The 25,247-nt window shown below is 38.7% G+C and overlaps 1 protein-coding gene across 1 annotated transcript in view; it reads left to right on the forward strand.

The window, feature by feature from the left end:
• The first annotated feature begins 78 nt into the window (after nucleotides 1–78).
• The window catches only part of LOC120227544 (apomucin-like), a 31,886-nt gene continuing 6,717 nt past the window's right edge, over nucleotides 79–25,247 (forward strand). Inside the window, exons 1-35 of the mRNA XM_039225640.1 lie at nucleotides 79–3,079; nucleotides 4,228–4,272; nucleotides 5,327–5,362; nucleotides 6,442–6,495; nucleotides 7,238–7,291; nucleotides 7,668–7,721; nucleotides 8,170–8,223; nucleotides 8,321–8,374; nucleotides 9,310–9,363; nucleotides 9,501–9,554; nucleotides 9,976–10,020; nucleotides 10,282–10,335; nucleotides 10,483–10,533; nucleotides 11,101–11,154; nucleotides 12,012–12,056; nucleotides 12,290–12,343; nucleotides 12,488–12,532; nucleotides 13,286–13,339; nucleotides 14,322–14,375; nucleotides 15,559–15,612; nucleotides 16,297–16,350; nucleotides 17,112–17,159; nucleotides 18,019–18,072; nucleotides 18,217–18,270; nucleotides 18,519–18,572; nucleotides 19,194–19,247; nucleotides 19,509–19,562; nucleotides 19,685–19,738; nucleotides 20,364–20,417; nucleotides 20,542–20,571; nucleotides 21,027–21,080; nucleotides 22,086–22,139; nucleotides 22,265–22,315; nucleotides 22,627–22,680; nucleotides 24,414–24,443. Of these exons, the coding sequence (XP_039081571.1) occupies nucleotides 79–3,079; nucleotides 4,228–4,272; nucleotides 5,327–5,362; nucleotides 6,442–6,495; nucleotides 7,238–7,291; nucleotides 7,668–7,721; nucleotides 8,170–8,223; nucleotides 8,321–8,374; nucleotides 9,310–9,363; nucleotides 9,501–9,554; nucleotides 9,976–10,020; nucleotides 10,282–10,335; nucleotides 10,483–10,533; nucleotides 11,101–11,154; nucleotides 12,012–12,056; nucleotides 12,290–12,343; nucleotides 12,488–12,532; nucleotides 13,286–13,339; nucleotides 14,322–14,375; nucleotides 15,559–15,612; nucleotides 16,297–16,350; nucleotides 17,112–17,159; nucleotides 18,019–18,072; nucleotides 18,217–18,270; nucleotides 18,519–18,572; nucleotides 19,194–19,247; nucleotides 19,509–19,562; nucleotides 19,685–19,738; nucleotides 20,364–20,417; nucleotides 20,542–20,571; nucleotides 21,027–21,080; nucleotides 22,086–22,139; nucleotides 22,265–22,315; nucleotides 22,627–22,680; nucleotides 24,414–24,443 (4,723 nt within the window). The remainder of the gene's footprint in view (nucleotides 3,080–4,227; nucleotides 4,273–5,326; nucleotides 5,363–6,441; nucleotides 6,496–7,237; nucleotides 7,292–7,667; nucleotides 7,722–8,169; nucleotides 8,224–8,320; nucleotides 8,375–9,309; nucleotides 9,364–9,500; nucleotides 9,555–9,975; nucleotides 10,021–10,281; nucleotides 10,336–10,482; nucleotides 10,534–11,100; nucleotides 11,155–12,011; nucleotides 12,057–12,289; nucleotides 12,344–12,487; nucleotides 12,533–13,285; nucleotides 13,340–14,321; nucleotides 14,376–15,558; nucleotides 15,613–16,296; nucleotides 16,351–17,111; nucleotides 17,160–18,018; nucleotides 18,073–18,216; nucleotides 18,271–18,518; nucleotides 18,573–19,193; nucleotides 19,248–19,508; nucleotides 19,563–19,684; nucleotides 19,739–20,363; nucleotides 20,418–20,541; nucleotides 20,572–21,026; nucleotides 21,081–22,085; nucleotides 22,140–22,264; nucleotides 22,316–22,626; nucleotides 22,681–24,413; nucleotides 24,444–25,247) is intronic.

Below are 25,247 nucleotides of genomic sequence, written 5' to 3' on the forward strand. Positions count from 1 at the left end.
ACAGGACCATTTGGAGGAGGCTCAGCAACAACAAGAACATTTGTTGGTGGCACAGGGACAACCGTGGCATCATCCAGTATGAAGGGCATAACTGGACCCTCATCAGGAGTGACAGGGATAAGTGGGTCATCAGCTGAACAATTAGCAACAACTACATCTTCAGCTGGTGGAGCAGTAACAATTAGATCAGAAACAACTAGATTCTCCACAGGTGGGTCTGGAATATCATCAGGACCAACTGTTGTAGGTTCAGGAACATCTGTGCCCTCAGGAGGACTGGCAGGGACCTCTGGCCCGTCAGATGGATTAGGAACCACTGGGCCATCAGCTAAAGGACCCGACACAACTGGATCATTTCCTGGAGGATCAGAAACAGCAGCAACCTTTCCTGTAATTTCAGACACCTTTGGTCCCAATGTAGGAGGCATCCATACAACTTGGCAGTCAACTGAACAAGCAAGGACAACGGGACCATTTGGAGGAGGCTCAGCAACGACAAGAATGGTTGTCGGTGGCACAGGGACAACCGTGGCATCATCCAGTGTGGAGGGCATAACTGGACCATTAGCAGGAGTGACAGGAATAAGCGGGTCATCAGCTCAACAATTTGCAACAACTAGATCATCAGCTGGTGGATCAGAAACAACTAGACTCTCAACGAGTGCATCTGGAATAATAGCAGGAACAAGTGTTGTAGGTTCGGGAACATCTGTACCCTCAGGCGGACTGGCAGGGACCTCTGGCGCATCAGTTGGATTTGGAACAACTGGGTCATCAGTGAAAGGACCAGACACAACTGGGTCATTTCCTGGAGGTTCAGAAACAGCAGCAACCTTTTCTGTAATTTCAGGGACTCGTGGTCCTTACGTAGAAGGCGTACAGACAACTGGACAATCTGCAGAAGAAGTTGGGTCTCCAAGACCAACAGCTGGAGCTTCATCGACCACAGGACCTTTCCATGGAGGATCAGGAACAGTACAAACTATATTTCGTTCAGAGACCACTAGATCTTCTGTTGTAAGTTCAGGATCAACTGTTCTTTCAACTAGACCATCTTTTATAAGTTCATGGTCTACTGAAACATCATCTGGTCTGACAGGTATAACTCAACCATCATCTGGAGTGAAAGGGACAATTGGACCATCAACTGGAGAATTAGGAAATACTAGACCATCAGCTGGTATATCAAGTACAACTGTACTATCAATTGGTGGGTCAGGGACAACTGGACTATCTGCTCTACAGTCAGGAACATCTGTCCTGTCAGTAGGACTGACAGTGATACCTGGACCATCAGCTGGTTTTGCTACAACTGGACTATCAACTAAAGCATCAGGGACAACCGTATCATTTGCTGGAAGAACAGAAACAACTGAAACTTCTGTTTCAAGTTCAGGCACTATTGGTTCCTCCATAGGAGGATCACTGACCACTGGACAATCCTCCGAAGAATCTGGGATGACACAAAGAGCAGCTGAAGGATCAGGGACTACAGGGCTATTCCAAGAAGGATCAGGAACAACAGGACAATCTGTTTTCAGTTCAGGGACAACTCTACCATCATCTGAAGAATTGGGGATAAGTAGTGCAGCAGGATTAGAATCAGGTACAACTGGATTATCAGCTAAAGGATCAGTGACACCTGGCGTATCATCTGGTGCTTCAGGGAACACTAGATCGGTAGCTGAAGCATTAGGAACAACCATCTCATCAGCTGGTCTATCTGAGACAACTGAACCATCAACCAGAGCATCAACTGGATCCACTGGACAAGCAGCTGGAGAATCAGGCCCCACAGGACTGTCTGTTGGAATATCTGGAACAACACGACAAACGACAGAACTCTTAGGTGCAGACACAACTGGACCAGCAGCTATATGGTCGCGTACAACTGGATCATTATCTGGAGAATCAAAGACCACTGGAACATCAGCTGAGTTGCCAGGAAAAACTAGATCAACAACTGGTGAATCAAGGACGCCTGGACCATTGGCTGAAAGATCAGAGACAACTGCATTATCTGTTATAGGATCAGGAACAACTGGGTCATCATCTGGAGCGATAGGAACCACTGGGCCCACAGCTAAAGGGTCAGGGACAACTATATCATCCATTATAGAATCAGAAACTAGTGGACTACCTGCTGGGGTCTCAGGAACAACTGGAATATTGGCTGAAGGATCACGAACAACTACATCATTGTCTGGAGAATTAGAGACAACGGAAACTTCTTTTGTAAGTCCAGAGACTGCCACAACATTTCTAGGAGAATCAGTGACAACAGAACCATTCGTTGGGGGATCAGGAACAACAGGATCATCTGTTTTAGGTTCATGGACGACTCTACCGTCATCTGAAGGATTTGGGACAACTGTACTATCTGGTATAGAATCAGAAACAACCAGGCCATCAACTAAAGGATCAGCCACAACTGTATCATCAGGATTACAGACCACTGAATCAATTGAAATATTGGAAACAGCTCGATCATCAGTCAGTGATTCAAGGACAATTAGACCATCAAGTGAAGGATCAGGGACAACTCTAAGATTACCTGAAAGATCAGAGACTACTGCACCACCTATTGTAAATTCAAGGATAACTGAACTATCTGTAGCATCACCGAGGACTGGACCATCAGCTGAAGGTTCAGCGATCACAGGAGAATCATCTGGAGGATCAGGTACAACGGCCCCATCTGTTACAGGTTTGGAGACAACTGCACCATCATTTGGAGCACCAGAGACAACTGGAATACCATCCGGAGCAGGAGGAACAACTGGACCACCTGTTTTAGTTTCAAAAACAACAGCACCAGGATCTGAAAAATCCAGGACAACTAGATCATCAGCTGGAGGATCAGTGACAGCTGGACCATTAAATGGAGAGTCAGGGACCACGAGGCCAGCTGTTTTAGGGTTAGGGACAACTGGACCATCATCTGGAGCATCAGGAACAACTGGGCCATTACATGAAGTTTCAGGGACACCTGGACCATCACCAGGAGGATCAGAGACAAGTGGACCATCAACTGGGTCAACCACTGCGATGTTGAGAAATGAGATCACCACATCTGAAGGCAAGTCAAGTTTACTAAAAATAGACCACTTATTATAAGCACTTTTAATTTCTTCATATTTCTACTTTTGAACTATATACACTTATCAGAATTAGAATATTTAGAACTCAACTTGTGCAGTGAAGATGAGAGCTTTGTAGAACATTATTGTTTTAAATTGAGTCCACAGACTTCTTAAGAATTGTATGCTTTTATCCTCCTACTTTTATTTTTTACCAGGTGCAACCAGAGGGTCAGCGGGAGATACAACAGGTTCAGGCAGGGGAATCACAGCCGGAGCGTCAGGGTCTATAACCACCACTGCTGGGTGGGAAACAAGCAGGCAAGGCTTACCTGGGTATCTGTTGGTGTCCCAATGCAAGTGTGGCTTAGACTCATCGTGAAAATGAGTTTGTTATTTTAGTCAAAAACCAAATATTTGGAGAAAAAGATTAAGAGATATACTAGGTTTATTATTAACATCTACAAATTAAATATACCTAAGTAGTGGTAGATTTGTTTTTCCTAAAATGAACCACATAAAGATGATTTTCAGTTCTCTCATTAATCAGGCACAACTGAAAAATCATATGGAGAAACTGAATCAGGTGAAAGCATAACCAGATTAGCCACACCTGGAAAATCAGGCGAGTGGGAAGGGAAGGTATTGGCTCAGGTTGTTACACAAAATAAGATTTCCTGATAAATATAATAATGGGTATTAGTGTAGTTTGAGTATAAATCAGAAAAGCAGATCCAAATCTTCTGGCATTTAGGACCTTATATTTTGTTAGTATAGCAGGTACTGGAACTGTAACCACTGGATTCAAAGTTGTTACATTGTCCAGGTAGTGTCCCCATAAAATAAGAACACTGCTCATGAATTTCCTTGTTTTTTTTTTTTTTAATTTTTAATTTTTAAAATGTTTATTTTTGAGACAGAGAGAGAGAGAGAGAGAGAGCATAGGTGAGCATGAGCAGGGGATGGGCAGAGAGAGGGAGAGAGAGAATCCCAAGCAGACTCTGTGCTGTCTGCTCAGAGCCAGACTAGGAGCTTAAACTCACCCATCATGAGATTAGGATCTGAGCCAAAATCAAGAGTCAACTGCTTAGCTGACTGGGCTACCCAGGCACCCCGTGACTTTTCATTTTATTTTCAAATTTCACAGAAGCTGCCCCTGGGTCAACAATTGCACCAGGAAGTTCCACTACTGGTAAGTAAGCAGGAGATGTCAGATGCTTTTTTTTTTTTTTTTTTAACTTTTCATGCTCACTGGCTAATTAAAAATGGTAAAATAATTATTAATAATGCCAGTTAAATAATTATAATGCCCTTAAATATATTGTCTCATTTAACTTTGAATAAATTTTGTTATTTCATTTTGCTCATGAAGAACTTAGAAAAGATACTACCTAAATTTGTTCACAATCTACAGCAAATCAAATATTGGAGACAGTATTTTTATCCATTGCATACTGACTCCAAAGACTGCTCCTACCCACAATGCCATCCTCCTGCAAGGCAAATATAAAATGGTCTTTGATCCATTAATAAAACCTTGCTTTTAGTATTTAAATATCTCTTGGAGCCTAGATGTTAGTGATAAAATTGTTCATTATTTAAGGAATAGATTGTGTATGCTTTTTTTCTGATAAATTATTAATCTACATTTATTCTAACTACTTTTACAGACAGAGTGCTTATGTAAATTTGTTTTACTACCTAGTCACTAGAAAATAATTCAATAATTTGATTCAGACTAAAAATATAATTATTCTTTATTCAGTCTATGACTGTGTAAATGTAAAGAAATTGACATGTTTCAAATTGTATATTGAACACAAAAATATATTATAAATTAATGTCATGGTTACTAGTAAGTGACTATTGGGCATAGTATGTACTTTATTGTTACTAACAACAGTACTTTTGCATTTTCCAAGTTCAAGACCTTAATCTTTAATTAAATGGAACTAAACAAGAATTACATTTGTGTAAATTTTTTACTTGGATAAAGGCAATGGTTTTGCTTTGTTTGATAATTTGTAACTCATAGACGACTCCTTACAGAGCACTTCACAGTTTCTCTCCCAAGAGAGCTCTCAGTGACTTTAATTTGTAAGATCAGCCTCTATGGAAATAACATACTTCTGTTTTATAATAAAAAATTTATATATGATGGCAGTTGAAGCACCAAAGTGATTTTTTGAAATGAAATTCACATATATTTTTTAACTGAAACATGAATTTAATCTTTCCTTTATTAGGCTCAGATAAGAGAATTCCACCAGTATTAATTGTAGGTAAGTCAACATTAACATGACCAAAATATTCTCTGTAGAATGTGGCTTTAGTATTTTTATGTTTTCCATTTGAACACTGAAAAAGATCTAAGAGACTATGATATTCTTTCCAAATTATAATCTAATACAAATTAATCTTTTCATGAGAAATTAAAAATGTGCATTTATAAATATAGTTGTGTTTTTAAGTTTTAGTGTCATAAAAACAGTTTTCAGTAACAGGTGAGAAAATATGAAATTGTAACTGTGCATTTGTAAAAAAAAATTGATATTACAGTAACTAGAATAAAGGATATAATAGAAGTCTCAATTTTATCAAATTAATAAAACATGAACTTCAAATTAGGGTCTGGTAGCATAGGGCTTTTGCTTTTTCTATTCTTATGCCTTCTTAAATCATAACAAAGGCATATTGATTCCCTTACATAATAGTTAAATTCTACACTAGTTGTGTACAAATGTACAAAATCAATAAAATAAAAATAACTCTAGAAATATCCCTCTCATTTAAAAAAAAGGCAGCGCCATATTTCTCAGCCTATTAGTGTTATTTATCACCTACCCTTTCCCTGAAAATTTTTAGCTTTTATTGCATCCTGGTATCTCTTTTTAGATTTAGCACAGTTTTAAAAGATAAGCAAAAGAGGTTTAATCTTTAGAATATCTCATTTTTCTCAATTGCTCTCCCTTTACATTCTTTCAGTATGTATATTCAAATGTTAGCTCTATGAAGACAGACATTTTTGTCTTATTTCATTCACTGATATAAAATCCCCTCGGGGTCTTTCTCTGATGAAGTGCTTGGTTTTGATACTTATCCACCTGATCCATTAGATTCTCCCTTTGTTGAATGGGGACCATTTAACATGTAGCGCTCAGTGAGCCACACATGCCTACTGCCAGAGAAATCTGTTAAAACAGGCGTTTCCAACACAGATTAAAGTGGAAATAATTAGAAAGCTATCTGTTTGAACACTCGACATGAAACTTTTTGTACGGTTGTGGTGATTAAATAATGCAAAATATCTCTTTCAACCACCCAAACACCCAGAACTTACTGTTCCATTTCCTCCCTCAAGAGGCCACAACTTCCACAGAAAGTGTTGGCACCAGTGGAGGTGGATTCAAAACAGGTAAGAGGGACCAGTTCCCATCTTCTTGTTACCACTAATGATGACATTTGTAGGAGAGCCTAGAGAGAGAAAGTTTCTGGGGAGCAGTTCATGTTTACCTTACTAATATTGCACAATTGACCAACTAATTCTTTTTCAGTTTTGAATTTTTTTTCCTGAAAAGCTACTAATAACAGAGTCTACCATCTTAGCTGTAATCCCTGAAGATGGAATGATTGTACTAATTATTTTGATAAATTTTTTCCTGTGGAATTATAACCATTATAAGCATTTGAAGAGGGAAAGGGTCAGTAAACTTTCTATTGCTGAGAAATGGAGAAGAGCCACATGGACCCTGGAGACATGTCTGCCCTATATGGATAAATGTTTGCTTTTCACAAGAAAGCACTGAAGAGTGAGGTATTTCCCCAAAGTCTGGGGTTCTGAGCACACTCATACCTTCTGTTGCTACACCATAGCAGGTACCACTGTAGCATCACCAAGCCAAGTCACTGGGAGTAAAACAGGTGAGAGCGACCAGACATAGAATTCTGGGAAGGTTACCTTAGGTTGACAACATTGTCATTCTGGTTGCTTTGGTAATAAAATGGTTGACAAGAAAATACATAGGGATTGTCATCAGAGAAGTGCCAGAGAGTAAGCCAGTTAGATATAAAGAAGATATACTTGGGTTGCTTTTAGAGGCATGTTTTTAGGAAGGAAACAAGAGCACAATGACGACTGCTGTTCCTTTGTATTTCAGTCACTACGGGGGTAGTCCCTGGCATAACTGTTGCCCCTGGAAGTTCTAACACAGGTGAGCTAACGAGATGTAGGGAACTTTCCACATGTTCTCCCATAAATTGCATGATACCTCTGGGATTAGTCATTTTTGTTTTTTAAATGTTTTATTTATTTCTGAGAGAGAGACAGCATGAGCAGGGGAGGGTCAGAGAGAGAGGGAAACACAGAATCTGAAGCAGGCTCCAGGCTCTGAGCTAGCTGTCAGCACAGAGCCCGACACGGGGCTCGAACCCACGAATTGTGAGATCATGACCTGAGCTGAAGTCGGATGCTCAACTGACTGAGCCACCCAGGCGCCCCTCCTCTGGGATTAGTCTTTGCAGGAATGCCATCTATCTTTTCCATGACCCTAAATATTTTCCAATTAACTCTTTCCTCCTCTCCATCAGAGGCCACAACTTTCTTAGGAGAAAATGAAACAACCAGAGTTGGAATAGCCACAGGTGAGTACTGCTAAGCTAATACCTGTACTTCATAACACTTCTTAAAACAGTCTTCTGAAAAAAATATATACTATTTGTATATGTTATATTAAGCAAGTTCAGAAAAAAGGACAAGACAGTCATTACATTGCCTCCTTATCTCCTGAGTTTACAAGAACGTTCAGTAGACCATCATGAAGTCAAACTAATGACAGATGGATAGGGACAAACTAATGTGGAGGGAAACTTCCCATCTCTCCTCCCAAAGAAAGGGGCATGATGGTTGAGAACTTTCTCAGTAAAATTATTATAGAAATAAATATTACATAGGGGTATATATGGATTATTTTTTGGCATTCAAAGTCTCAGGGTTATAGTTTACCGCTACATGGAGACTTTAGATTCCTATATAAATCCCATGGTGGACAAGTAATTGAACCTAATGACTGCTGCCCCTTTTTTGTTTTAGGTACTACTGGTGTAGTCTCTGAGAAAATTCCGGAACCTGGAAATTACAACACGGGTAAGTCTAAAAGTACATGCAAAATTGGGCCATTGGATGATATATTCTGACAACAGCACACGCTAGTCTTTACCTCTTCCTTCCTTTTCCCTGTCAGAGGCCACAACGTCCACAGGAGGAAGTGGGACCACCCAAGCAGAACTTCTAGGAGGTGAGCTCTTTTAGTGTGAGGCTTTGGGGTTTTTATCAAATCTGTTTGTGTGGCTACAATGAACACCTGACCTGGGAGAGGGCCTTGCATTTCGTCTGGGAAATATAACATGCCAGAGTCACACACCTGGGCCAGCTTAGAAATTCTATAGCCTCAAGATGTCTCCATATGGATTTCCAGACACCCAGTGTTGCAGAGCTAGTCATTGGATAGCAGCGATGAAGGCAGCCCCTGCTGGTCAGCCCCTGCCTTGCAAAGCCCCTGACCTTTTACATAGTGTGCTGTTTTCCCACTTCCTAACTTTGTCACATTGAGTTATTTGTTCCGTCGATTGTCCACTGCCAGTCTCCAGTTGCTAGAATGTAAGCTGCATCAAGGGAGGGATCTTTGAATATCCTGCTCACTGATACGTCCAAGGGCCAAAAACAATATTTCACAGATGAGATGCTTAAGAAGTATGAGTGTAATGATAAAATGTATACTTACTTTGAAGTTTCACTCTATTTGCTTTAATAGGTACCACCATGATTTCACAGAGTTCCAAGCCAGGTACAATGGACTAAATAAATTCATCATATGACAGTATTAGAGTTAAGGAGTGGTTTTTAAACGTCTGACTATCTAAATGCCTCAAGTAATTGATTATCTGCCTTTTTCTTCTTTTAGTCACCTCTGTCACTCCTAGGAGCCCAGGGGCTGGAAGGGAAACTGGGAGGGTGACATAAGGTCTCCTTCCACTTTCAGTGGAATATATGGAAAAGGAACCCCAGTAGAACAAGGATTAGTAGGTGTGTCGGGGAAAGAAATTGTGGGAAGTAATTGATGGTTCACTTACTTCAGAAACAAAGATCGTCAGGAAAGGTCTTCCAGTGGTTCAATGCCATATTGACCCAGGAGCTAATGCTGTGTTGATCCCTTTATTTTTCTTCTTTTAGGTTTTACAGGGGAATTCTCTAGGACAACCATTATATCTGGAAGTTCACACACAGGTAATTTAATAAGAAATAAATCTCCATATTTAACCTCATAATATAGTTAGTAGACTTGCTCTGAAAAATATCAATATAATTTTTTCCCTAATATCCAAAATCCTCAGACCTCATCATTCATCATTTTCTTCCCTCAGAGGCCACAACTTTAACAGAAGGCAGTGGTACTTCTGGAACTGGATCCAGATCTGGTGAGAATAATTAGCTCACAGTTTGGGGTTTAGTGTGAAATATGAATCTCCCTGAAGTCACCTGCAGGGAGGTATGCCTTCCTATAGAGTAGTTTGCATTTGTTTTCAGCATTTTCTTAGATTTCACATATTTAATGTATGGAAGAGCTCTCAATACTGGCATTGAGCCTCACAGTTGCTATTTCTTAAAGATGGGCTGGGGGTGTAGTCAGTATGATAGGTTTCTCCTGTGATGGCTAATACATCATTAAGATGTCAGGGGGAGCTGAGGACTATTCAGTGTCTGGGAAGAAGAGAAAACTATGTGAACTCCTAAATAGGCCTGTCCTACAAAAGATTTTCTTACTCAAAGAAACGGTATTGATGCTCAGTATTTTCCTTGGCAAATTCAATATTTTTTCTGGTTTTCTTCTAATGGTAGGCACCACTGCAGTACCAGGAGGCCAAGCAACTGGGAGTGTGACAGGTGAACCTAGAAGAAAGCCACCCTGTTTCCTCTATTTTGAAATAATGGGATGTCTAGGGAGGTTGCCTCAAATTGGGAACATTATTATTTTGATTGCTTTCTTAATGATATGGGTCGTAGGAAAGATATATGATTCTCACTTTCATTAGGAAGCAGTGAAAGGGCCTCTTGATATGAGATACATCCAGATTTCCTTCTAGAGACGGGTCTTCAGGAGATAAACATGAGTCACTGTGATGACTTCAGACCTTTGTGTTTCAGGCACCACTGGGGTAGCCCCTGGTACAACCGTTGCTCCTGGCAGTTCTGTTACAGGTGAGGCAAGAAGACAACAGGGAATCTTCCATATGTCCTCTCACAAATTAGATGTCTCCTCTAGTAGTATTCTGTAAAGAACTACCCACTCCTTTCTGTGGTCCTTAAATAGTTTCCAATCATCTCTATCCTGTTTTCTTCTCTCAGAAGCCACAACTTCTGTGGGAGAAGGTGGAACAAGAATTAGCATCATCACAGGTGAGCACTGTTAAGGCACTAATTGTACTTTCTAACAACTTCCCAGTAAAAGGTCCTGACTGAAATATATAAAAACTCTTCGGATGTTCCATATATAGCAGTCTGGTGAAACATTTAACAGTTGTTCAAAATTTGACATCAATAAATTCTGTTCAGACACTTCAATTTTTCCTCCTTGTCCTCTAAGGAGGTTTCATCAAGGCATCATAGGGTCCATTATCTGACAGTTATACACAAGATGTATACCTAGAAGATATTATTTCTGAATGTCCTGTGTACACTCCCAGTCTTTACTTTTTAAAAAATGTTTGTTTATTTATTTTTGAGAGAGAGAGAGAGAGAGAGAGAGGAAGAGAGGGAGAACATGTGGGGAAGGGGCAGAGAGAGCTACACACAGAATCCAAAGCAGGCTCCAGGCTCTGAGCTACCTGCAAAGAGCCCAGTGTGGGGCTCTAACATATGAACTGTGACAATATCATGACCCAAGCTGAAGTCTGCTGCTTAACTGACTGAGCCACCCAGGTGCCCCTAGTCTTTACTTTTTCTTTCTCTTTTTTCCTCTGTTAGAAGCCACAACTTTCACAGGAGGGAGCAAGACCACCCAAGGAGGACTGGCAGGCGGTAAGCTTTTCAGTGGAGGCCTAGGTCTCTCATCATTTCTCTATCTGGGTTAAGCATGAAAATGTGTGGGAGTGTGAGAAAGGGACCTGCATCTTCCATGTGGCCATATTTGTACAACTCCAGAGCTTTCCAGGTGAAATCTGAGCTTGGCTCTGTACACAAACAGCAAAGAGACTGGCAGGTGGCAAAACCACTCCAGGTTGGTAGGTGGCAGATATAATAAGGTACCTTACTTATGAGGCTTGTTTTGGGTAACCACAAGATGAGTAGATCTCTGCACCCACCACCAGAATCTTAAAAGTTTATGTAGAGACCTTAGGTGGGTTCAGTCACTCTACGCCATCCAGTTGGTCTCAGTGACACATTTCTCTCTCAAGACTGCTTCCTAGAAAACGGCTCCAGCTGTGGGAATGTAGGCAGAACATACATCCCTTACTCCCATTTCCAGAGTCCAGCTCATAGGTCAGTTGACATTCACGTCCTCTCAATGACCTCCTCTAACAATATTGTATTATACCAGTGAGAGTAGTGACTCAGCTTGGGAATTGCAGACTTATGTTCTGGCTCACAGAGGTGGTTTTTTTTGTTGTTTATTTGTTTCGTTTTTCTGGAAAAAAACGTATGAGTGTACATTGAATATATCCCATCCCCAGTCCTTCTAATCCTCCTTACTCAATTTACCTTCTCCCCGTGGCTTGCCACTTCCTATCATCTCTCTCATATACGTGATGCGTATTATTTATTTTCTACCCCCCTTCACTAGAAAGCTTCATAAAGACACTGATTATCAAAATGCTCTAGTTAAGTCAAAGGCTACTACTTATAAAGATTAAAACCATGCTTAATCCCTTCCTTAGGCTCTTCTGGCACAACAGGTGGATATATTCCTGGAAGTGAGGCAGGTAAGGGTGATTTAAAGATCTGCTTCTCTTTACCACATAGTGAAAGGGAAATCTCATAGTAACACCTCCATCCCAGATTGACCTGAGAAATAAAACGCTGTGAAGTTGTTCAATTTCAATGTTATCCATAGTCTTAGGAAGGAGCTTCAGTGCTTTAGGGCCACATTAATGATTCTAAGATGAACTGAGGGTGGGAAAACCTCTATTACTCCATTTACTTTTTTGCAATTTAGGTACCACTGGAGAATTGTCTGGAACAACCATTACATCTAGAAGTTCTAAAACAGGTGGGTTAATAAGGAAGAAATCGCCCTTATTTTATCTCAGATGTCATGATCTCCCTTTCAGGGCTGCTGTAATAAAGAAATACAAGATCTCTTCCCAATATTTCAAATTCCCAGACTTCATCATTCTCTTATTTCTTTCTTTAGAGGCCACAACTTCCACCAAAGTGACTGGAACTGGAGCCCAGACAGGTGAGCTTGAAGAGCCCATGATTTAGGGTCATCACATTTAGGACTCTCTAGGCTTTCCTTTAGAGAGTTTGCATTTACTTTAGGGGCACTGCAAGTGAGTCAAAATAGGTTTGCTATTAGAGATAAAATCTTTTTGAAAATCTATTAATTCCAGAACCAGGCTTCATTGCTCTAAGTCTGAATAGGATAAGATTTCTCCATTGATATTGCAAATAGTGCCAGAAAGTTTTCCCTTTTTTGTGAATTCCTGCTAGAAATTTAAATTAGCTGAAATAAACACAGAGTGATTTATGTACTATGGAAGTCTTTATCTAAACCTCCAAATTCCAGAGTGTTAATGCTTTACCTTAATCATCCCTAAGTTTATACACAGCAGAATATTCTCTCTCCAGCCCCATTTCTTTTCTCCTCCTCAGAAGCCCAGACTACCATACGAGGTAGCCAGATCTCTGACATTCAAACAGAAAATCATGAGAAAATATAGATATCTCCTTTATATTTATATTTTATATTATATATTTATATTTATATTTGTATTATATTTATATTATATAAAGATATCTCCTTTATATTTACCAATATTCAGAATGAGAATTATAATGTGAAAACATCTTTTTTTTGAAAGAAATGTTCTTGTGAAAAGATAAATGAGGAACCCTGTGACTTAAAAGAAGCTTATAATATTTTTTTTCTTAGGCCTCATTTTAATGTAAAGGAAATGACATATCAGTCTCTTCCCTTTTGTGATTCTAGGTACCAGTGGAGTAGTCTCTGGCACAACTATTACATCTGGACGATCCAGCATTGGTAAGCGAATGTATTCAAGCAATCATTCCTTGTCTAACTTCAAGGAGAAATATGTAATCCCAAACATACTTTCTACTTTCCTCATTTCTTGTTTCCAGAGGCCAAAGATTCCTTAGAAGGCATCAGAGACCCTGTAAAGAAATCAATGAGAACTAGGAGTCCCAGATGTTAGCATTGCCATTGATTACGATCATGAGTTTGTCTCTGGATCAGAAAGATTGTTATACAGGAAATGCAGGTCCTCTAGTCCACACCCAGGTCAATAGTGTTATTGATTCAGACCCTTTTCCAGTGCCTGGCCATGTGGTGTGGATTTCTGGATAGGGTAGTAGGAGTAGTGATTTCTTGGAAGATTAACCCACTGGACATTATTGATGTTAAAGCTTCTGTCTGAGGCAAGTAGATGACTAAAATGAAATTAGAATTTCCTTGCCTCCCATTTGACTTTTTATCTTGAACTTTAAACTCTAAGTTGCTTAATGGCTGGTTGCCTCAGTGATTGATTAAAGTGATAACATACTCAGAATATTTCCTACTTTCAACCATTGGGAACTACCTCTGGGGTATCAGATGATCAAGTCACTAAAAGTAAAACAAGTAAAGATGATGAAAAACTCCTCTGTTCCCAGTTGAAAATAGTGTTATATTGTTAAGTAAGCCTACTAGATGAAAGACTTCTTAAGGGAAAAAAACCTCTTTATTTATTTTCTTTATTAGTGAATTTCTAGTATTCAACAGGGCTCAATAAATATTTTTGAATGAATGAAATAATTGATACATGGGAAAAATTACATATTCAATCCAGGAGCTGAAAGGTTAATGAAAAGGTATGCTCATAGAGCTGCCATGCGGACAAAATAATCTCTATGAATAATTCTTCCTGGAGCTGTCCATGTGTAATATACCACTGAATGATATGGCCCTAGAAATATATACTTACTTTATACTCAGATTGCCTCAATGTGGAACATTCTTATTCCAGGTACCACTGGTGTGGCCTTAGGTACAACTGTTGCGCCTGGAAGTTTCCATACTGGTAGGTTAACAAGCTGGAAAGAAAGCATCTTTTCTAAAAATAAGGTGACAAAATGTCTTTCACACAGATCTTCTCATGTAAGAGCACCACACCATATTTTCTTTTCTTCCTAAATACTCAACCTTTATCTGTTTCTTCTCTTTTTCTTCCAGAAACCACACTACTACTGTAGTCAGATAGGAAATGGATAAAAATTAATGTGGGGGTGTGGGGGTAGATGTGGGTGTGTCTGGGTGGGTGTGACTTTTGGTTGATTATAAATTAATTTTTTGTTTCTTAGTAGGATTATTTCTTGAGTAGGGACTTTTAAGGAACTTTCATCTAAGACCAACAGTGTTTTCTTTTGCTACTTGATTTTGAATCGATTTGGGCAGAGTTTTGAAATGTCTCCATTTCCATGGTCCAGCCTCCATATGTACGTCCCTGAAAATGAGAATGAAAGTGATAATTGTCTAGGAAGTTTTCTTTTTCTCTTTGTCATTTTAAGTATTGCCATGGTATTAGCTGATGGAAAGATGGTGCCAGAGGGTTCTATTTCAGGTAAAACCACAATGAACACAGAAAATGTATCTCTATTCATTATGTTCTTCTTTGAGCATAGAAGTTTTTGAAATGTGCAGTGGTTATCCCTGTAACTATCTATCTTCATGCTTAAGTTTTAAAATTTTCATTCTCTTAGGAGCTACTATAGAAGTATCCATAAATAAAGGAACTGAAAGCACCCATTAGGTGACTATGGTAGGAAGTGGATCAGAGGAACAAGAGGCAGACCATGAATAACCCTTGTTTTTCTGCCATTAAATCCCAGGAAAGGGGACTTCTCTGTTAAGGAATTTCTATCTTTATTTGATTTGGGAATAAAACTATGCATAAGAGAACATAAATAATTAATCAGCAGTTGAAAAGGCCCACAAGATAAGCAGAACTCCCATCCCCCAACTCCATGAGGGGGAAAGCCACCCTTCTTGTTGCAGGTACCCCTAGGGTATCTTCTGGCACTACACTTGCACCAGGGAGTTCAAGCACAGGTGAGCCAGCCAGAAGAGAATCTTCCACAGGAAAACTTCTAGTAGTAAAGTATTTCTCATGGTACCGTGGATGTACAGAAAAGTATATCCTTAACTCTCCTCAAAACACTAAATCCTTTTCACCTCACATTTTCCTCCTTTTCCCCGTGTCTTAGAAGCGACAACGCCCCCTGGAGGCAGTAGAAGCACAGGAATTGGAATTAATACAGGTGAGTTTACAAGCTTCCTAACCTTTCCACTTTTCACATACAAGATCAGCAATAACAGTTAAGTTTCAAGCACTAAGTATGTGCCAAGCACTATCCTACACACTTCTCATTATTATTTTAAACCTTACCCCAAACTAAGGTAGGTACTATCATTTTCATAGTTGAGAAAACTTATGGCTTAGAGATATTAACCAGCTTGCCCAAGGTCACACAGCAAACAAACAGGTTTCGATTCAGGCAGTCTGGTTCAGAAGGCTATCCTCTTAATCATGATACTATATTAATACTACATTATATCACTAGATTTCTTTGTCACATGTCTAAACTTTTCTAGAACATTGACGTTTCTACAGCATCAATACTTTACCCAAATGAAAATTTAATTGGCAACCAATCCTGTTGTTGCTTCTTCTAGGAAGATCCAGTAGCCAAGTCACTGGCATACCTTTGTCTTTAGACTCTCCACCACTATCTCACATTTTATCCTCACAGCACCAAACCTGAATTGGGAATGAAACTTACTTACATTAGAAAGTACACAAAACAACTCTGGAACAAGCTATTACCAAAAATAATCTTTTCTACCTAATAAAGAAGTTGTATAGTTTCCCTATCCTGTCCTATAATTTGTTTTTCTTACAGGAGTAAAATTCACATGATAATACCATTCCATTTTGCTTTTAGGTACTATTGGAGTGGCCCCAGGAAGCACCATCTCACCCAGAATTTCCAACACAAGTAAGCCAACAAGTAAAGATGTGCTATAATTTCTTTCTTGGGACTAGCTCTGGAGGGATAGCATGTGATTCTTTTCCATGACTTTCCATTAGCCATCACTACTTTCTTTTTACTATCAGAAGCTACAGCTTCCATTAGAAGGAAGTATAACCAATGAAAGTGGAATTGGCAACTCCTTTTTTTAAAAGTTTATTATTTTGAGAGAAAGAAAGAGAGCACGCGTGCGAGCAAGCATGGGCATGAGAGGGGGAGGGGCAGAGAGAATGAGAGAGAGAGAGGGAGAAAAAGAATCCCAGGTAAGCTCCATGCTCCATGCTAAGTCCCACATGGGGCTTGATCTCAATAACGTGAGATCAGAACCTGAGCCGAAATGAAGAGTCAGATGTTTAACCCACTGAACCACCCGGTTGCCCCAGGATTTGGCAATTCTTGAGTTCTTTACAATTTATTCTGCCTTTGCCTTTTTGGGGGGACAGTTGTTAGAGGAAGTTTATATTTATGGAAATGATTTCATTTCTTCTGGGGGCAAACCTCATATGGCATTTCTTAGGAGGGGAGTCCAGAAAGGTCCCTTTTTAATATTCAAGCTATTACTCCAGTATCAGGTGGAGGCAATATGTCCATGGAGTTCTATTTAGGGAAGCAAAGATGATGGAAATAACTGGAAATTTAGGTCTATCAAATTTTGGACTTCAGATGTTATTTCATTGAATACAAATAAATACATTTACACAAATATTATTTCTATTTCTTGTCAGCAGGAGCCACCACTGGTGCATCTGAGAGGCCAAGTCCTGGAAGTAAAACAGGTAAGCATTGGAAAGGCCTGGAGACTCCTGATATTAATCCTAGGGAAGCTAGTCATCAAAACTGGACCATAAGCCAATGTGTTTGTTGTGGCCCTGAATTTAAGAATAGATAATGCACTTCATCTTGACAGTATAGCTCAGAAAAGCTCTGCTCAGACAGTCCTGCTGGCCATGCTCTTTTCAGAATGGTAAATGCATCACCATTTGGATTCTGTCTTTCTCTTTCCTACTTCGGGCATTACAGATGTAATCACTGGCACAGCGGCATCTGGAAGTTCCAACACGGGTAAATCAATAACCTAACAGGGAATGTGAGGAGCTTCAGTAATGGAAAATTTACTCCCCTGCCTCCTGCTTCAACACCTCCTCCCAATCACACACTTTCCCTACCATAGCCTGGGAAACCACCACGCCACCATTTCTCAGTTATATGATTACTTTCTTTCTCCTTTCTTCCTTTCACTTAGGGGCTACAACTTCTTTTGGAAGTGGTGGGAACGCCAAGGGTGGAATTAAAATAAGTGATTACAAGCAGTCAAATCATTATTTTTCTCTTCATCTTAAAGTCAATCACAGTGACTATAATGAACTTAGAGGGAATTCTGTTATACCTTAATCTCTCTTTGAGTACAAATTATCAGGATGTTAACACTTTATCCCATGTGAATTGTCTTATATTTTGTAGATTTGTAATAAAATGGTATAATAGAAACCATTATTGATACATCACTTAAGGCAAGGAGGTTCCTCATCTAAACCTTTTAGTTCATTAGAGAAACCCATCAAATTCTTCTAAACTAAATCCTAATTTTAAGTAAAAAGATATTAATACATTGATTCTCTCCTTTTGTGGTTTCAGTTACCACTAGGATAACCACCGGCACAACCATCGCACCTGGGAGTTCCAACACAAGTAAGTTGTGAAAAAGTTGAGGAAACCTGCTTCTATGAACTTAAGAGATGAAATGTCTCCCATAGGCTATTACATAAAGTAATACTATAATACATTTTTTCCAAATTTCTGTGTTCCATATTGCTTTCTCCTATTTCCTCTCAGAAGCTACAACTTCTACAGAAATTGAAACTAGCACTGCGTTTGGAATGGCAACTGGTGAGCGGTTTGCTTTCAGCCTTTTGTGTTCTTAACAGTGTTCTGCTTAAGGGTTTGTGTTAGGTGATGAATGAGTGAGCAGACCAGCTAAGACAGGGTTTTGTATTACATTTGAAGAGAATGTTAGGTCAGTCAAATGTGGGGCTTTGCTCTTCAGATTGATTTTTCTCTATACGCCAGCCTTTTATATTTTATGAAGCTAAGAACCATCTATTACTCTCAATTCTTTACCCATCTTGCCTTAGCAGGTACTACTTCAGGGTCAGCTGAAGTTTCCAGGGGTCCAGAAAATTCTAGTCCAGGTTAGTAGATATGTTTAATTCATCAATTTTAGACTTCTCTTACATATAAAACCCATTCCCATTGGTTTATCCTCATAACTAAGGTCCCAACAAATGAAAAAAATATTACATGCTCCTTCACACTCCTGAGTCCCTACTGAAGCATCAGGAAGCCAAATCACAGGAGGGAAAACAAATGAGCAGAGGAAAAACACTTTTATCCAAACCATTAAACCATAGAGAACAAAGAGCTCCAGAATGAAACTTTACCATATGTTGGTTTCGAGAAATGAAAGAGCCTGTGGGAAAGCATGGTGTTTGCTTCTCTTTGCATAAAGAAGCCCCTTTACTGCTTATTAGAAACTTATGAATTTATCTTAGTCCATGATGTTTTAAGGGCAAAAAAAAAAGTGCTGGAGTCTTGGGATATGACTCAGGAGACCATTCTGCTTCTAATCTGGGGATTCAGAATCCCAGATCAGACAGGAGCACACAGGACTTTCAGAGGACATATGTAATTTTAGTTAAGATTCATTTTTCAGAGAGCCTAACCTTAGAGATATAAAACTTTGAAATTGAAAGAGAGAACTGTTTTTGAAATAATTAAACTGTCAAGATTCTTAATTCTTTTCATTTTTTAAGCTTCGGAAGTCACCAACCTAATTCCAGGGAGTCAGTCTACTGTAAGAAAAATAGGTAAGCATGGGGAAGTGAAAAAGGTGAAATAGGGAAGGCACCCATCTCCATGATACTAATTCCAGAAAACAGAAGAATGGAGTTTATCATGGAGGATAAAACAGAGCAAGGAAAAATATTTATTTTACTTTTGGGGCAAGGAATCCTGGAGAAAAAATGTTTTGTTTCACAGAAACACATGTTTGTCCTAAATGATCATCCCCATCCAATAAGAAAGGCAGTGCTCACTCACATTACCCTTTCTTCTTTCTCCCACCCCAGTCACTACCGGGACAGGCTCTGTAAATATATCATCACCTGGAAGTTTCACAGCAGGTAAGTCAGGAAGTAAAAGGAATTGCCCTTTAAGGGCTCTGTGGGCAAAATTGTACACTGCCATATAGTTGCATATGTACAAAATCTTAATCTTTTCAATCTTTTCTTCTTTGCTCTTACAGAAACCACAGCTTTTAAAGAAGGTATTGGAACCACTAAAGCAGGAATTTCATCAGGTGATTACTGGATTTTGGATTCTCAATGATTTTTTTTCATTTGAGCTTACTACATACAGATTATGAGCAAAAACGAGCATGACTGGAGGTGGTTCCTTTTCTGTTAATAACAGATCACAGGGTCAACCTAGGTTAGCCTCCGGGGTTTTCCTAGGAAACAACCGTAGATGTAATTCTCTAGACACATCTTTTCTTGGAAACTCTACTCCCTCTGTTTTGTCAGGCAATACCCCAGAATCACTGACAGTTACCACCAGCTAAGATGATAAGTATAGATGCAGTTGTTTTTTTCTGGGTTTCTTCCACCGGAGAATCAAAGAGTTAAGTCACTGGAATTAAATCATGTAAATTCAGTCATTCTCTCATTTACTAATAAGATTCTAGATGATATGGATCTAGAGAAATAAGATCATTGATACAGTTGTAGCTTTTCCTCTTATATTATCTTTGAACATGCAATCATTAGAAAGTGCATTGGAAAACATGTCAGGTTTAACACATGGTACAAGAAAAATTGTTTTAAATTGTTTTCTATTGCTTCAGAGAAATAGCAGCACTTGCCAATACTATACTTTTCTTAAGGTGAGGAAGGGTTTGTGAGGCTCATCCTCCCATTTTATTGCAGGTACCACTGGGGTAGCCTTTGGCACAACAGTTATTTCTGGAAGCTCTAACACAGGTTAGTAAATATTCAGTAAGTGGTAGAGTATCTAAGTTTAAAAAAAATAAGATTCCTTCTCTACAGTTGTCTATTGCAACATCAACAGAGCAGTCCTGACCTCATTCTTGTTTTCCTCTCTTAGGGGCTACCACTGGAGTTGGAATGGAAATAAGTAAGTCAGTGATTCAAATCTGTTGCATTCTCATTAATGACTCCTAAGGCGTTGCTTCAGTGTAGAGGAATGTTGAAGGTAATAATAAAGGGCCAAGAAATAGGTCAGAATCTCATTAGGAATGTACTTTTCTCAGCCATTGTTATCTTCTTGCTCTGAGTTTCTGGACTCAGACCAGAGCACCCAGGCAAGTTTGTATAAGTGCACAAAGACACAATGCTAAAAGGAGGAATAGATGCTGAAATCCAGCCAACATTTCCCTAAAAAGGCATAAATCAAATGAGGCCACATCGGCCCAAAGAGATGTGGTTTGTAATTCACAAGAGTCTTCTATGTGCTGGATGCAGTATTGGCCCAGACTTTCACCTGGCTTACCTTCTCTTCTTGCTGTTGATTTTTGGGGATAGCCATTGGAGGCATGTCTGATACAAAATGTTTTTCATTTGCCTTCATAGGTACTAGTGTGGCATCAAGTAAAATTACTGGTGTCCCAGAAAGTCCCACCCAAGGTAATGGGAATGACTTCAATTGAAGTTTATATGCTTGACATTCTTCTCTTTCACACCTAATGTTTCAGATAACCAAATTTATCGCTATGAATGAATGTCAAACTTGAACTCTAAAAGAAAAATTGCACCAGATGGAATTTAAATGGCAATGAAAACTTTATTTAAGATTATTGTAATAGGGGTCAAGACTATTGCAATAGCAGTGAGGTTTTAACTCCTCTTTTCTGAAATAAAAGCCAGGGGATGTTTTAAGGTCTGGGATGAACTATGGGAAAAGTACTGGAGAGGAGGCTGGTCTGTGTGATTAGGCCACCTAAGTTTGCTGATTGGTGCTTATGGAATGAAGTTAGGCTCCAACTTCCCATAGAGAAAAAAAGATAGGATTACTGTTATTTTCAATGATTATATTTCAAAGAGGTGGCTCCCAGGTGTTGGAGGAAGACATTCTTGGGTTGTAAAACTGTCCAGAGAATAGGGAAAGATTTATACCTCAAGAAGGCAGAGAAAGAATTTACAGCCACAAATTTTCTAAAATAAATGCTCTAAGAAAAGAGAGTACAGGGCCTTCTAATCAGGAAGAAACTTGTATAAAATTTAGTCAAGTTGAGAGGGAGTGTTTAGACCATCTTGATCAACACAGATGTCTTCTCATTTTTTTTTTTACTCTTATAATTTCACTGTCCAAAAAACTAATAGAAGAGAATCAGAAACCAAGTTATGGGAAGTAAATTAATTAGATGTGAAAAAAGTCTGTATCATTTAGAGAAGGGAATCTGTAAGTGAGAAATTTACCTGGGCTATGAGGAAATAATCAATTCATTCCTGTGAGCAAGGAGTTGCTAAGATAGGAGCCTCTTATGTTGCAGTGACAGGAGCGTGCGCTGGCACTAGTAGATGCGTTAGTACACGCTAGGTGCTCGAGACTCTTGTCTCCTATAGAGATGTCTTAGGACATTTTCTTCTGAGACCAGAAAAAGTGCGTTGCTCTTCCTCTCTTCATTTTAGGTACCTCCAGAGAACCATTTGAAACAACCACTGCTCCTAGAATTTCTAACACAGGTAAGTCAAATAATAATAAATGAACTTTGCTTGGTGACATCTCAGAAGACAGACCAGCTTGTGTGAAGTCCAACTGTAGCTTAGCCAGTCCGCTATACTTACTACTTTTATAATGCCCTTTCCAGCCACTGCTTCAATAGGAGTCAAGGAAACCTCTGGAACTGGAATGCAAACAGGTGACTGCTGGCAATACAAATTCCTCAATTATTGTTGCACCTGTGATTATATACGAGGAGATGGGTTTGGGGAAAGGAAATGTAGCAGAAACAGGAGAGAAAGTCCAGGGAGATTTTACCAAATTTCCTTTTCAAACGTGACTTTGAAGTTCATTTAGATATATACATTTTTTTTAATCTAGGATTTTGTTTTTGTTGTTGTTTGGCCTTTTGCCAGAATTCCTGAATACTTAATTATGTAGCTTGAAATCTCTGGGAATGGAATTATGAAATGTGCTATTCCTGAAATTTTTTTGTATTTCCTTTTATAGGCTCCACCTCCATGTCAAGTAGAATCACAACAAGCCCCAGAGTGTCCTCCCAAGGTAAAATGAAATGCCTCAAGTGTGCTGGAATGAATTGTTTATTTCACACAAAGCTTCCTTTGAGCATGATTTTGCACTGTCATTTGTGCATAAACACACAGAGAGAGACTTTACATGCACACATGTTTTTCTAATAAATAAAATGACAATACCATTAATTTATTTCTCTTTAGAAACCACTGTAGTCACAACAAGAGATCAGGAAACTGAAAATAAAACAGGTCATTAGGGGGCAAGTCCCAATATCTTTACTTATCCAACTAATATTTTTTTACTATTATATATGCTAGACCTATAGGAGACACTAATAGCAAAAATATCAATAAAATAAAATCCTTGCTGTTTTATTACTTTTGTGTGTTTGTAGGTAGATTATTATGGGCACAGATACTATCATTACAGTGTATTTAATGCTAACCCCCCAAAATGTACAATAATTATGATCCCAGTTGTATAGAGTGAATAGAATATTAATTTCTGCTTATTAGTTGGTAATGTTCAGTGAAGGCATCAGAAAGGAGATGATTGAGTTTAATATTGGCTCTGGGATGAGGAGGAAATTCCTGCCAGCCAGTCATGAAAAGACAGAGACATGGAGCAGCATGAATGAGTTCGGGAACGGGCCAGGTATTGGTCATGATTGTATGAGGTTGAGGAGATAAATGAGATGGGAAAGTAGAAGAAAGTTCAAGAGAAACTTTATTTCTAAATACAAATGAGACTTTATTCATATACTAAATGGGATCCCCTTAAGGATTTTATCTGGAGAATGATGTGATCAAAAAGGTGTTTTAGAGAATTGACTCAGACAGCAATGTGGAGAGTAGGAGTTTATTCTTTATGGCTCCTCTGACAAATATCTTCAATGAACCCTTGGAATCCTGGTTAGGGAAGATTTTCTGCTGTATTTATGCCTAATAAGACATTTATCTCTCCAGTTACTGTTCTCTGCTAATCTGCTAAGCATTCATAATTGGGGATTAATCTAGCCTTCCTCAGCTAAGGGAGATATTTGATCCCCAAACTCCCACATCTTTCACTAATTTCCTTTCTATTTTTCTGCCCCTATTAGTTATTGTGGCCCCTTTCCTTAAATATGTAACGATTTTAGGTTCCTTTCAAACATTCTGTTACTTCTAGGCTAGCCTTTGCTTGGTAGATAGAATTAAAATATTAATTTGATTTTTTAGAAGTCTGGAAATACAATTTAAATGTTTTGAGTTAATTGTTGGGTTGACTAAAATATGTGATGTGTGAAGACTTAAACACATGGCTGGCTTAAGCCATTTGGTGCAGGTGGAGATAGAGTAAGACTGAAATATTTCAGAAAGTTAAAAAGAAGGTAAACGTTCTTATAGATTAAAACTAGATTACTAGTAACACTTACATTTTCCTATATCTGAATTATCCTTTTCCTTTTTGAATATGTATTTTATTGTCCCTTTAATTGGAGCTGTCTGCAAAAAAAAATTGAAGAGTAGTTTACCTGGATATATTCTCATTTCTCCTTTAGGCTCCCATATTCTCCTCCCATTCAGATTTGGGGTCCAAAGGGAATTTTCTCTACTGGTGGAATTTGAAATGCCATAAGAAGAAGAAAGGGAAGGTAGACAGAAATAAGTCTTTTAGACTAGCAATGTGGCCAATTATTTTCAGTTATTAGATAACCATTTTAACCCAAAACAATTTCAGTAACTTTAGAGGCTAACATGAGGTGTCTGTTTTTTACACAGGATGTCCAGCATCACTTCCACCACCTCCAGGTAAGAATACTTCCACTCAAGGAGCACTTGGGTGGTTCAGTCAGTTAAGCCTCCAACTTCAGCTCGGTTCATGATCTCATGGTTTGTGAGTTCAAGCTCTGCATCGGTCTCTGCACTGACAGTGTGGAGCCCGTTTGGGATTCTGTCTCCCTCTCTCTCTGCCCCTCTCTCACACACATCAGCTTTCTCTCAAAATAAGTAAATAAACTTAAAACAAGAAAACTTCCACTCAAAAAAACAACCATTCTACATTATGTGAAAGTCGCTAGCTGTGGAAATGTACCAGAATAGGAAAACTGGAAAAGTAGGAATTTAACTTTTATTCACCAAATACATAGCGAATGGTAGTCTGTTTTCTCACCCAGGGACTAATGCAGCCAAACCAAGCAAACAAACCTATTTTGCTTTCTCAAAATAGAGTTTACCTACTAAATAAAGTGTTTTGTATAATTAATGATATCTTCATCAAAAATTGTTTAAAAATAGTATTTTTTAAACCAGATAATTCCAGATTTTTTGAGGACTGAGTTGTAGTAAGGGAAATTAATGTTAACCAAAGTTCAATAATTTTAGAGGATTTTGAGTCCCCAGTGTTCTCCAGCCAATGGGATGTGTTTTGTAGAAAGTGACAGAAGATACAAAACATAAAAATCATTTTTTGATCATAGGATATAGTGGGAAAAGGGATATTCTTAAAGAAATACAGTCAATTTTCATATAAGGCTGAAAATAAATTTCACAATAAAGAACATGAAATATGTATTATAGAGAGAGCACCTGTTATCTGTCATGTATGCATTACAT

The sequence above is a fragment of the Hyaena hyaena genome, unplaced genomic scaffold, assembly GCF_003009895.1.
Source record: "Hyaena hyaena isolate Hyena2069 unplaced genomic scaffold, ASM300989v1 scaffold_2477, whole genome shotgun sequence".
In the NCBI taxonomy this organism is placed as follows: Eukaryota; Metazoa; Chordata; class Mammalia; order Carnivora; family Hyaenidae; genus Hyaena; species Hyaena hyaena.